Source organism: Echiichthys vipera (genome assembly GCF_963691815.1).
Source record: "Echiichthys vipera genome assembly, chromosome: 8".
Classification (NCBI taxonomy): Eukaryota; Metazoa; Chordata; class Actinopteri; order Perciformes; family Trachinidae; genus Echiichthys; species Echiichthys vipera.
This window is the reverse complement of record NC_139833.1, coordinates 17,449,103-17,462,830: the sequence shown is the minus strand read 5'-3', so window position 1 is coordinate 17,462,830 and position 13,728 is coordinate 17,449,103. Positions and strand designations below refer to the sequence as shown.

At 42.5% G+C, this 13,728-nt stretch overlaps 1 protein-coding gene across 1 annotated transcript in view; it reads right to left on the bottom strand.

Moving 5' to 3' along the window:
• ptprub (protein tyrosine phosphatase receptor type Ub) overlaps window positions 1-11,114 on the bottom strand; it is a 167,138-nt gene extending 156,024 nt beyond the window's left edge. The window contains exon 1 of the mRNA XM_083918392.1: window positions 10,908-11,114. Within this exon, the coding sequence (XP_083774518.1) occupies window positions 10,908-10,977 (70 nt within the window). The 5' untranslated portion in view covers window positions 10,978-11,114. The remainder of the gene's footprint in view (window positions 1-10,907) is intronic.
• Window positions 11,115-13,728: the final 2,614 nt, after the last annotated feature.

The window sequence follows — 13,728 nt, the reverse complement described above, 5'->3', positions numbered from 1 at the left end:
ATCAACCACAGGTGCACACACAAGCAATTATTGCAACTAAAGAAAAATCTTTCTTCCCAATCTCAAGAGAAAATAGACAGAAGGACAGACCGAGCTTAAATCCTTCGGCAGGAGTTTGTGGCGCCACAGGGACTCACTGGACTGGGATAAATCCTCAGTTCCATGGCCTAAGCACTGAATGAGCCCATTCCCAGAGGAGCACATGTGCCTTACCAAGCCAACAGAAGACCAGTGAAGCGGGGGGAACCCTCGTCTGAGAGGTAAAAATCTAGTTAATTCATCTGCCATAATGATAGTCTGAGCCACCATCGCGTCGCCGCAAACCGCTACTGAATCTCAATCAGAAGGTGTCTCCTGCTTTCACTGACACTCACTCCTTATCCTGGCTCAGGGGAAGGAATTAAGAAGTCAAGTTGTCTGGAAAGAGTCTTTCCTCCTTTGTTTTTCCAGTCAGGAGTAAATGAAGCCAAGTTAGCCAGACAAACGCATTCCTGTCTGCCTCTTGTTCTGGCAGCACTGCATCAGATGTGACTGAGTTAGCCCTCCACGCTGTGCTCTCCCTCTGATGGGATTAGCTCTTAAAGACTGTGGAAAACAATTCCCCTCTCAACAAGGTCAAAACAAAGCATTGCTGTGTCACGTTGTGCACTGATAATTCTACAACTGATCCACATGCAGGAATGTCTCCTAACACAGGCAGAGCTGATACATGGGTTACTTGTAAAGAAGAGTAATGCAACTAATTAGGTGAGCCATTCGATTTAACCTTTCTGTGTTTGGATAAACCCACTCCCATACATTGTTATTATTCACCCTGGCCCGGTTCCATATCCTTTCTAAAGGCCAACAAATGGCTTCAATTGTGGCGCAGAGGCTTCAAGCATCGGGTTACCTCTGTATGTGTATCACAATAAAAGACTGGACTGGCAAAAAAAAGAATCTATCTTACCTATTTTCTGTTTCACATGCCAAACACAGGCTATCCATTTCAGCGACTATGTTTACGAAAGTAGAGGAGGGCAAGGGCCCCAGGGTATCAAGCTTTTAGTTCTGCCTTGCAGCTCGTTCCCTCAGTTAATGAGAACATTAATTACATTGCACAAAAAATATCTCAAAAACAGCAAAAATGCGTGTGTGTGAGAGAGAGATTGAGAGAGAGAGAGAAAGAGAGAGAGAGAGAAATCCAGCATGCACAAGAGAGATGAACAATCATGCATGTTTCATTTCAAAAGGTGCTGGTGTTAGGCAAATGTGTCGGAACACTTCTGAAATACCCCAGGGAGGTGTACAGCAAAATATTACCATTTTCTAATTAGGCTGAGACAAATTATTAAAAAATGTTTGAATGTTAAGGAAGGAAGATAAAGCTAGAAGGTGGAGTGTTACACACTGTGGGTAAACAAAGCTATCTGCAGTTAAGCCTATTAGCGCAGAGCGAGGAATCTCAGCATCAACAGGGTTCCATTGTCACTTGTCTTATTGTCACATGATACCACTGCTAAGCAGAGTAATACCCATATTAACCACCATTCTCCTAATGCCTTTTCTCCTGTCCCCTGTGATCAGCCTACTTCCAACCATAATCCCAGCTCTAAGCTGATTCTTAATTACCCTGGCTGTCCGGACAGACAAAGGCCAGGGCCGACCTGCTCAGAGGTCTCTGACACACCGTGTACTCCAGCGACTCTCTACGCAGAATGGCTCCAAAGCCTGCTTCTATAGAAGAGCCTGGCTTTTTGATCTTTGCAGTGCCATGTATTTATCACCAGAAGAATATGTCCTAAGCACAGTATGCTAATTTTATTTCATTAGCATTTTCACAACGTGGAGGAATAAAGCAAACAAAAGCTCCATAATAATCCGTATGGCTGTGATTTATGGAAGTTCAAAATGGCCCAAGGAGTTCAGCAAATATTTACATATAATCAGGTGAGAACAATCACCAATCTGCCCTCCCAAATATACAAAACAACACACCTAGGCACTCATGCATACAAACACCCACACACATACACGCACAGACATACAAGGGCCAAGCAATTATTATAATCTTCTGTTAGTGGTTTTGAATTAAGCTCTTTGTTAACGATACCCTGTGGGCTCTCTGGACATTCTTGCATATTTCTGGCTTTGAGCTAATGTGAGACACGCAAACGGTGCACTGCCTTTGGCTGCAGAAAGCCCACGCTATTTGAAAATGGCAGGAAAAGCTTTCCATCCACATTAGCCTTTCCAGGCCCTTCTCAAAAAAGTTTGCCCTTCCTATTAAAATGCCAAAAGCAACAAAAAACTGTTGAAATAACCTCCACTGGGCATGCAAAGGCCCCTCGAGCCAGCAGCTTTACAGTAGATCACAACACAATGGTGGTGTCAGCTTTTTTGAACGGCTCCCATTTCACATGACAATGTGAAAGCAGCGTTTTTAAGAACCATCCATGAGAAGATCAAATTTTCAGTGCCAGTTTAGCATGGACAGCAGGCCAAGAAAAGATGCATTTTCTATTTAATTCAATTCAATTTTATTTTATTTTATTTACAGTGCCAAATCATAACAAAATTTATCTCAAGAGACAGACAGACAGACAGACAGACAGGCTGATGGACAGAAAGAGACAAAGGCAGACACAGAGACAGACAGACAATCCTAGAGATGCAAGTAACCACAAAAGTAACAGTAACTATAATGTAATACTATCTATAGTAATGTCAATATGACTTACATGTTATGGCAGTTAATATAGCAGAGTAATATAAATAGTAGCAACAACTACAACTGTGTTGATAGAATATGATAGTGAAGTGATAATCAACGTATCCACATTAGTGTGGGCATGGCATCCTTTGCCTGACTGTAAAAGGATACATCAAAGACTCCTCAAGCAAGGTTCTGGGTCATGTTAGTGCTCACTTCAATCCACACATAAGCCAGTCATCTCTTGGGGCATTCACCTACCCATTCCCAGTCTCCCCTTGGCTGGCGGGCCAAGTCAGACGGCCAGCCCAGGAACAAACAAAGGCCTTTCAAGCTGTTTGACGGGCTGTCTCTCAGGAACGCCAAGAAGTTCAGCAATCACCAAGACGAGGACCCTGGAAGGCTAAGATGTGTGCCCCAAAGGAAGGTTGGTCAAGGCTACCACACCTGGTATCTAAGTAAGTGGAAGACCATATCTCTCGCCTTACCTCAAAGTACATATAGGCATTATGAGGAATTGTGTTGCACCCGTTTCTGAACAACAAAATAATAGCACAGTTATCTGAAGATAAAGGCCACATATTTCCTTGGTCAGGAGCTATCTCTCTTCATTAGTGTCCATGCAGGACTGACGCACACGCCGTCTGAATACACTGGGCAGCAAATAGAGATTCATCTCTCTGCCCTCAGGCAATTATACCACCTTTTCAAGAGAAATGAATAACACATACTGTTTTCAATGAATCCGCTGCTAATGAGTGACTTCAATTGTTAATACCGCATACCTTGACACAGGGGAAATGGTAAAGAGGAGAAAAACCTGAACTGCTTGCCCCTGAAATGTCTTACAATGATGCAAAGTGTACAGCAGCCAAAATGGAAAAGGGATGCGTTTTTGTTTTTTTTTGTTGTTTTTTTTTATGGAAAAACGTATATTCACGATCCCCAGAGCAACTGCTGAAATAGCAGCAAGTCAGTGTGAGGAGGATTGTGATGTGAGGTCATGTAGGATCGAAGGGAGGAAGAAGACAATAAGCTGACTGTGACACGCTGTGTTTGAGAAATCAATAGGCTCTGCTTTTGCTCTGTCTCCCTTCAACACCTGAAGCAGAACAAAGCATAGAAGCCCGGCTGAGTTCCCGAAATCTCTTTACCAACATCACTTGTCAAAAGCTTTTCAACCTTACTGGAGGTCATAAGCCAGCATGCTGTTGGCGTATCATAACACGGCACCATACTCTGCATATCCACCGTTTCTATTTACATTTAGATAAGATGCCTCCATGGTGGAATAAGGATAACATGTATTCAACAATAGAAACAAACATCGCTTTTTTTTTGACAGACTACTCTCAATTATTTCAAATGTAATTGTGATGAAACTGCATGCAACATTCCCATCGCTCTGGTGAAAAACCATCAATTCCAGTTTGGGTGAATTTGATGTTCTCGCATCAAATGAAGATTTCATGGACTTCCAAATAAAAATTCCAGATGAACTCCTGGAAACCTCGTCCATGTCAACGTCACACTCTTTAATAGCAATTTCAAATGGAGTCCATCGTGCATGTTATACTGTATGTGCTCAACAGGTTTGGATTCAGTCCGTTGACTGTTAAAACGCCAGCTGGCACCTGCGCTACCACAGCTGCTATGACCTACCCATAACCCACCAGCAACAGCAGCTGTCACAGCTGAGTGTCACCACTGTGCCATGTGACTGTGCTGCACAGAAAGAGAGACAAAACGCCTTCAATTCAACAGCAAACGGAGGAGCAATGCAATCTAGACGCTGTGTAACTGAGTAGATATGGGGGGTTTTTGTTTTTTTTGGAAGAGCTCAGTTTTACTTAGACTTCATGCAGCGAAGGCCTCAAATGCTATGCTCTTTTAAATTGACACACTAGCCATTATCTATGCTCGTATACACTTTTATGCTCTTCAATTTACACTGTCCTAATAAAGTTTATGTGAAAGAGTGTCAATCTAATAAGTGCAGGATACATCAGGGTGATAAGTGTTCGGGTTCATGGCTGGGTCTCTGAGAGGATATTACTTTGCCCATAGGGACCGGTCGAACCAGAAATACCACTTTCCCCTTAGAGAGCAGTCATCGTGGCACAAAGGCAACTAAAGCCTGCATCCATTACACCACCGGGAAGGAAAAAAAAGTCCTGAAGAGACTGTTTTGACTTTTAAAGGAGTGTCAGCGGTTCAGATTTCACTGGAGGGGTGGGGATGGGGGCCTTAAAGGCAGCCCGAAAAAAAACTGGTCACATCCCAAAACCGCAATCCTGGCCTAATCCTGAACCCTGACTCCGGTGACCTGAGCATTCGTTACACGCCGCATGCACTGACAACAGAGGGCCGGAAGAATCTGGCTGTAAATGTGTTGACATAGGAGAAAGGTAAAGAAGCGAAACACTGCCAGTGGGCTAAATATAAACTGCTCGGGAGCTTTCTTTCCTCTGGGTAGGGGATAAGCAGCAGCAGCACTCGCAGCATCAGTCTTCCAGACCCACTTTTTTGCAGTCTGGAGCTCACTACCTCAGGGAAGAAAACACAGGGACTGCGACTCACAGCCCTGCTTATTTCTTTGTTGGATAATTACACGTCTGTGCATGTGCTTGAGCTACGTAGTCTCACTCTCCTTCCTATCCAGGCTATAAACACTGGTCCATCTGTGTTGAATGATAAATTTCCCTGTCAATTATTCAAGTAAAACATATGCTTTTAAGTGATAATGAGTATAATAGTCCTGTCATTTTAAACCAATACATCAAGAGGATAATTTGTAGCTTATTTGTAATATATACAGCCTTCTTATGGAAATGAGGCCTATTCTTTCATGTTTAAGAGGATTTCTTTTCCTGTCCTTTTTACGTTCCTCAATTCACAGTGCTACTAACATTTCTCTGCTGCAAAACCAGCTCCTTATATTACGTCATGCAAGTCCTGGCTGGCTTGCTGGCTAATTCCCACTACTCCATCAAACGTGCAGGCAACAGTCGGCATGCCACTTTGATCAAATTTAAGTAAAATGGACTTGCCGGAGTTTGAAAGATCAATACCGCATTAATAACACCTGGCTGAGGGAGCTGAGGGAGCTGAGGGAGCCCAGAAGCCTGCGCTCTGGCTGTCACTGCGAAGTGGAAAGGAAGAGAAAGGCCAAGGATAGGCCACTGACTGTAAATCTCTCAGTCTTGGCATCTTTTCCACAGTGCTGGAAGGTCTCACGGTTACACTGAAGAGCTCAGAGCAGACACGGCAGCTCCGGCCCCTGCTAGCATCTGTGTCAGGGCTGAGTCACTTGGTAATGTGGGAACTTATTTGCGTGGCAGGACTTGCGTGCCTGATTTCCAGCTCTTGCATGCAAGGAGGCTAATGAGCAAGGATGCTGAGAAGCACATGCATAAACACAAAAACAATTCATAGCATATGACACAAAGTACATGTTCCAAATTAATAATAATGACAATTCCCTCCAGGTTCCTTTCAGAGCTCTTTGTTGGCCTGCAGAATTGGCCAGATATGACAGCAGAGGAGACACACAACAGAAAGTATCCTGCTTTTGGGCATTGCCCTCTTCTCGACTCGCTCTTTCTCTGCCCCAGAAACATGACTCCTAACTTACACTTGACCTTTCTGAAGAGCAAACAATCCTCTGCCTGAGTAAGCTGCAACACACAGAGCCTTCCACAAGAAGAAAAGAAATAACTGGGACTGATTAGAAACCGGACAGTAACATGTGAAAATTAAGACGAAAACGTCAAAAATCCTCAGCAGGATTAATTAAGCAGAGCCATCAGTCAACTAAAGATGCCTCAGAACAAACTTAGGTGAGATGCATCACAAGAAAATGAGAAATTTGACCAGCTCAAGACAAGATGAGGTGGTCACTGATTGGGCACGCTCTTCCAGTGATGAGGCGTACCAATCACAGGCGCTTGGCATTAAGCAGGATTCTTTGAACACATACACTAGATGGATGCGTTTCATCTTCCAGTTTTGTGAGATGAGTAAGCCAATCAGGGGCTGGCTCTCCTCCACACAGCCCAACATTACAATAGATCAGAGACAGAAACTGGAAGAGGCACGCTGCAGAGCGGAGGACTCTTCTCATCAGCACCCTGTTTAATCACTCACTCGAGTGCTGTAGGCAGAATGGACACACAAACCCAGCAGAAATCCTGCTGTGGCCTCAGCCAAAAGACAAAACACCATGACGATGTATCTGAATTAATGCCTCGGTCTTTCTCAGCTTCACTCTCTGAAAAGTCTCTTAGCTTTTTACTCCCCTCCAATCCCCTCAACCCCTGTTGCAAAGTTTTCCATCTGCTCTCCGAATAACTGCCTGTGATCCCGCAAAGATGGCAATCAACCAGTCTTTTCGGGAGTCTGATTTAGGCCCAATTCCTACCACCGCTCACCCTCTATCCACAGATGGTGGCCTGGCTCCTGCAGGGAACACTTCCACTTGGTGGATTTGCTGCAACTCTGTGGTCCGAGGCAACATTCTCTACACAATGGTTATTTTTTCCCCCTAAAATATTTCAAAAATGCATCTTACACTATTTTTTCCATTAATTTATTTGCCTAGGATAGTGAAAACATCATAATAAATAAGTAGATTTGCCCTGAGTAGCGCATTCTCTATTCTCATTATCTTGCTTAATCTCTTAAAGTCCCCCCCAAAACTCACACTTTCACAGTTGGATGTTTGTGCTTCACTATGCAGAATGTGTAGAGATTGACACAACAATACTTTTTTCATTTTCATCTGCTGAAAGTAGAAAGTTTACCTGTGCTCACTGAAGACCTGATTTTAAGGGGTGGGCCTACGAGCACAATTTGCGACATCACAAACTGTCCAGAAGTCAATCCTGGTTCCAATTTTCCAAAGTGTCAATTTGAGAATTCATAAATTATGTAGATGCATCCCACTTTCCTGATTTTAAACCAGCTCTGTATTATGGCAATGTGTGCAGTGTGTGTATTTGAATGCTGTGAGGCGTCACACTGTGGAATAGCACAACAAATCATTCAGCAGATTTTGCATCATTTTGCGTCATCAAGCTGATCGAGGTGGATTCTCAGCCGACCTATAATGCTCTGCTTCTCTGATGCTCTGATAATCCAAACTCTGTGTGCTGCCGCCAAGGAGGGACGCCAAACACAATTCATCTGCATGCACTGCTCACACTGCCATGACACACAGATGGATTCAAATCAACAAAATATCTCTTTAAAGAAAGAATGTTGAAATTATACCTAATTGCGGAAGAAAACACATCAGACACACATTAATTAATAAGAAGTGTCTGGAGCCTGGAGGGAATCTTGAAGTGTTTTTCTTCTATTTGCTGCATGTATCAGCATATCAGTATACCTCTTAATGTCTGTATATCTGGCCTGGTTTTGTCAAGAAAATGCCAGTAAATAGAGAAAAATGTCCAAGGTGACATCTTGAAATGTTTGGTTTTGTCTGACAAATCATCCAGGACCTAAAGATATTCAATTTAATATCACATATGACAAAGGAAAGCATCATGTCTTACATTTTAGAAAATGGAGATAGCAAATGCATTTTTTGCTTTAAAAAATCATTAATAATAAATGATTATTTGATTATCAAAATAGCACTGTAGCAATTCATTGATGTGCTGGTGGTGTGTTACATTTCCCCGTGCTGCTGCTGATGTTCATGCAGTGTAAACTTTAGCCCTAAAGTATTATTAATTCCATGCCATGCTTTAACTAGACAGTCTGGCCTTCACAGTCCTTTTCATCTAGATCTAAGTTTCATCTTATTCACTGAAATACGCAAAAAGGATATTCTGCCTTAACTTAAGATCAAACCAAGACATGAGTCATGAGACACAGGATAATTACACCACTCAGTTGACATCATTTGCTGTTAATAGAGGAAACAGATGGTAAGTGAACATTCATTCAATTCCCAAAAGAGACAAAAGAGGAGTGAAAGTGTCACATTGGGCTTTAAAGCATATAAAAACAACAACAGATAGAGCGGGAAACTGGACTTTCATGTTGATGACTGAGGAAATATGATTCAGTGCAGCAGAGAGCCTCTTCATTTCATAGCCTCTAATAATTTCACTTCCCCTTAACTGACAGCCTGGGCAGACGGCGACATGATAAAGAAGATAGAAAATATGGATTATATCGAGTGGAAAAGGCAAGAAAATCCCCAACAGAGTCTTAACTGTTATTAAGGATTCAAGGTCAAGGTGTGGTCTTCACAGCAATAAAGGCAGAGTGTTAATCAAAAGGAGACGCTCTATAGAATGTGGGAGTCAAGGCTGCTTTTATGCTCCTTAATTTCCCCCTATAGGTAGGTGTAGAGGCATGAAGGTAGTCAGGTCAAAAGGGATCAGAAGAATAGCAGCGTTAAATATCACTTGCTAATGGGAGGGTAAAAATCGCAGATGGCGAGGCTTGCGGCACTCCAGTTAACAAACATTACACATTACATTTTTTGTTGACAGCCGTAGCGAAGAGTTGCTGTTCCATTCCACTCTTTTAATTACTTGTGTGTGATTTAATCCTCCATTATGTTTGAGCCCATTCCTCTCTCAATGATCTGCTCCATTCAGCTTGAGACAAAACACGTTCTGCTTGCAGGGTTTTGTTGTTGTTTTTGTTGTTGTTGTTGTCATCGTTGTTGCTTCTTTTACAATACATAGGAGTGTTAAATTAACTGTTCCTAGGTTTTCCCATTTCTCCTGAAATAGAAGCACTGCCTGTGAGAAACAGCCAGATTTTAATGAAGTCGAATGATCTCAACAGAATCAAGCTTTTTTTTCCACATGCACGCGCCAAACACTGTGTCGCATTGCTATATGGCATTAAAGCAGCTGCAGGGTAAATGTTATCAATATTATCGCCTTATTACCCTGGTTTCATGTTCTGCAGGGAACAGACAAAGAAACTCAAAAAGTCATTTTATCCTTTTAAAATGTAATAAATAAATAACATACAGCACTGCAAATACATTGCATAAATGACTAATAGAATCCAGGGAATAAAGCAGATTTTGAAAACATGAATGCGAATGAATATGAAAGGGTCTGTGTCATGTGTCATTCCTATAAAAAGGTACTTATTTCTACCACTGTGCCTCTCTCCTTGTCATCTCTCAGATATGTGGCCGGTTTTCAAAATTGGAAAAAACATAATTTAGGAAAAGGCATGATTTTGAGCCTTTAATCTTAAAAACAACATTATTACGACCCACATTGTTTGCAATCAAAACAGAAAAAGATGGCTCTCAGCGTGAGCATTTATCATTTGTCTCATCTTGGAATGTGAGCTGTGAGCATGGATATGTCTTCTACAGCAAAGACAACCCGAGAAGACCAGAGGCAGCTCACCACATCAGGAGAACAAAAACCCAGCATTTCTGAGGAGGAATCTGACTATTTCCCACACATTGGCAGGCTACATCTTGGGGTGTTATGAGAATTTGGTTTTATCCACAAGCATTACGATGCACCACGATCCTTATTAAGATGTAACCTTTCAGGAAGCCACTCTGCATAAGCTACAACTATGCAACCCAGTGTCTGCATGGAGCAGCTCCAGGTTTTGGTCTCCGGATGTCATCACAGATTGTTTCAGGCTGTTGGGATTTGAGAGATTCATGTTCACAAATATTGACTCATTTTCCTAAAGGTCGTGGAAGTGTTGTTGATTCCGTTGTATGAGAAAAGGCGTCTCTCTAAATTAACTCCTAACTTTGGATCACAATATCAGACACCCTTTTAGGAAACCTGGCGCCTTTAAACATGCTTGAGCAGACGCAAAATTAAAAAAAAAAAAAAAAGCAGCGTATCGTAAGAGATTTGGATGTTATGGGAAATGGGAGCTTTTCCCAGAACACCCAGACGCAGTCCTCCTAAAGAACGTGTTTTTCAAAAATCACTAAGAAAACTTAGTACAGTGGGCCTACACAAAGTTATTCAATGGTTTTGTTTTGATCTAAAGCTGGGTGGATTACCTTTGTGCCATTGGATAAGTCACAAGAATCAGCAGTAAGCCGCAGATAAACGCCGCAACGTGTGTGAGGGAGAAGGGGCGCACAAAGTTGGCACCTTCGCCAGACTCGCTCCGCTTTTGCTCTCACTTGAGTTTCATCCACATGTAAAAACTTCCCAACTGCGTTTTAGGACACTGAGGCGAACATGCGCCTTACCTGTTGGCCCCTCAATTCCATCGGCGTAGATCTGAACAGTCAAAATCAGCAGAAAGGCGCAGGTGTTCATCGCGTAGCTGTTTTAGTCCACTTTCAATGTGCAGAAGAGATCATTTCATTCACTCCGTGAGGTCCGGGGGGGTGCGCAAGTGGTAAAAGCCGAGCCCATCTACTCCCCAATTCTCTCAGTGAGGAGTTTCAGAGACACTGGAGGAGACAGGGAAGAGCTAGTTCTGCAAACTGACGTCAGGGTAAACAGTTCAGGGGAGCGATTTCTTTCTCAAGCCCACTTTCCTTCCCAGCCTCCACTTCTTTGGCTGATACAAAGCATGAGAGGGGCGCCTCCAAGCGGCCGGAATTAGCAACGACACTGTTGTATTCAAACGTCGGCCAAGCAAAGCCCCCAATAGACTGTGTGTGTGTGTGTGTGTGTGTGTGTGTGTGTGTGTGTGTGTGTGTGTGTGTGTGTGTGTGTGTGTGTGTGTGTGTGCGTGCGTGCGTGCGTGCGTGCGTGTGTGTAATTTTATACTTGTATCTTTGTGGGGACCATGAGTTTTAGACGTTGACGACACTGTTGTATTCAAACGTCGGCCAAGCAAAGCCCCCAATAGACTGTGTGTGTGTGTGTGTGTGTGTGTGTGTGTGTGTGTGTGTGTGTGTGTGTGTGTGTGTGTGTGTGCGTGCGTGCGTGCGTGCGTGCGTGTGTGTTTGTAATTTTATACTTGTATCTTTGTGGGGACCATGAGTTTTAGACGTTGACGACACTGTTGTATTCAAACGTCGGCCAAGCAAAGCCCCCAATAGACTGTGTGTGTGTGTGTGTGTGTGTGTGTGTGTGTGTGTGTGTGTGTGTGTGTGTGTGTGTGTGTGTGTGTGTGTGTGTGTGTGTGTGTGTGTGTGTGTAATTTTGTACTTATGTATCTTTGTGGGGACCATGAGTTTTAGACGTTGAAAATTAAGTTTTTTGTTTTTTTAAGTGTGGATATTTGTGCCTGTTATTAGGTCTACTTCTTCAAAGGTTTGTTTTTGGGATGAAGTTAAAATGATGTTTAGGTTGGTATTTGGGTTAGGCATGTAGTTTTGGTAAGCGGCCTATGGAAGCCTAAATGTGTATGTGTGTTGTACTGTATGTCACTTGTTTAAACTGGCTTTTGTCTCATGTTTGTACTTTTGTGTTTTTAAATTAAATGATTTCCATTGGTATTTATTTTTCGCTTGCTCATTTTACTGTTTGGGTCTTGTTTTAACAGTTTTATCATACAGAGAACCCTGTGACTTTGTCTGTAAAATGTTCTATATGAAATACACCTATTATTATCATATTGTTAACATGTGTGCACTTGCATTTATCACATAGGTGCAAACAATCTGTTCGCACCGTCACATTATGGGGGCTCGTCACACCACATTATACTCCGCCACAATACATTTTAGAATGAACACTTGGTTTTCGTTTAGGTTAGAATGAGAGTTTGGGTAAGAGTTGGCATTTGGTTTGTAGTGGTTGTGTTTAAGGGTTAGGGTATATACCCAGGATGTACATTAAGTCGGTTCAATGCCCCTCTAAAAAGACAAAAACAAGTCCCTATGTACGTTTGTGTGTATCTATGGAGACAGGGACAAGATGCTTATCTCTTTCTCTGCATTTTCATCCTTTGTTGTTAACTTTAATGAGACATTTCTTTATATAAACTGCCCGGCAGCTCCTGAATCCTGTCACCATGCGCACATATAGGATTATCATTCTGAAATCATTTAAGTCAGCTACATGCCATTGTGTTTTAAAAGTGACCCCTGTAATTTATAACGTGTGATTCAAAATCATATCAATTTTCAGAGGTGTAATTAAACCAGCTATGCTTAATCTTACCTGACAAAAACATGTTTTTGTCATTCTAGCTGCTGCTCTACAGCTGGGGTTAGCCATATATCCACACAAGACAGACAGGTTCTAAGCATTCCCTTACCACCTCCACACGACAGGTGCAGAGCATATTTCTCCATAAATAAGATAGTATGTTCTGTGCATTGGATTTGCATTTGATGGGGTTACATGTTTCCTCTGTATCCACAGCCATGTTCGTTGAAGAATACCTGACAAAAACCAGTCTTGGATTTGACATGTGACTTTGACATGTACAAATATGTCTCTGGCATGGCATAGCCCTATACAGTATAACATGTTTGAAATCATCAGCCATGTATTTGATTATGAGTTGTTTGACCCTAGTCCCATGATGCTGATGCTGCAGCCACTGCTGTGCATGAGCCAATATAACATGACCAGGCAGACGCATTTTAGCTGTGGATCCAGGAATCCCACTTGGTTCAAGATGCCATTATGTGGGTTATTCATCATTAATTTTGTTGTTGCATGCGGACATTAAAGCTGTGGATTAAATTATGGAAAGGGGGAGGGGGGCAACAGGCGCATCTAAGGCTTCCAACATGAGTGCACATTTCATTCTCTTATACTGTTAGCTGCGAATGACAGATGAACGATGGATTGCTCAGGAAATTACTTAATTTAACCAAAGGAGAGCAGCGTATGACTAGCTAACACCTGTAATTACACCTGCTTGATGCATGGCAGCCATTTCTGCGTGCTGGTATTCAAGGCACCGAGTAGCAATTTACTTAAACCTTTGGCCTGAATCTGTTCAACTGCATGATAGTTTAATTTGCAGCAGACCAAACAGGATTTTGCAAATCCAACAACAGGACAGGTGTCAGCATGACGCTGACAACTGCACTATGATGAAAGTCATTTCATCAGCTGCCACTCATGTCAAACAACTGCATATGCCCAGGCAGTGTTGTG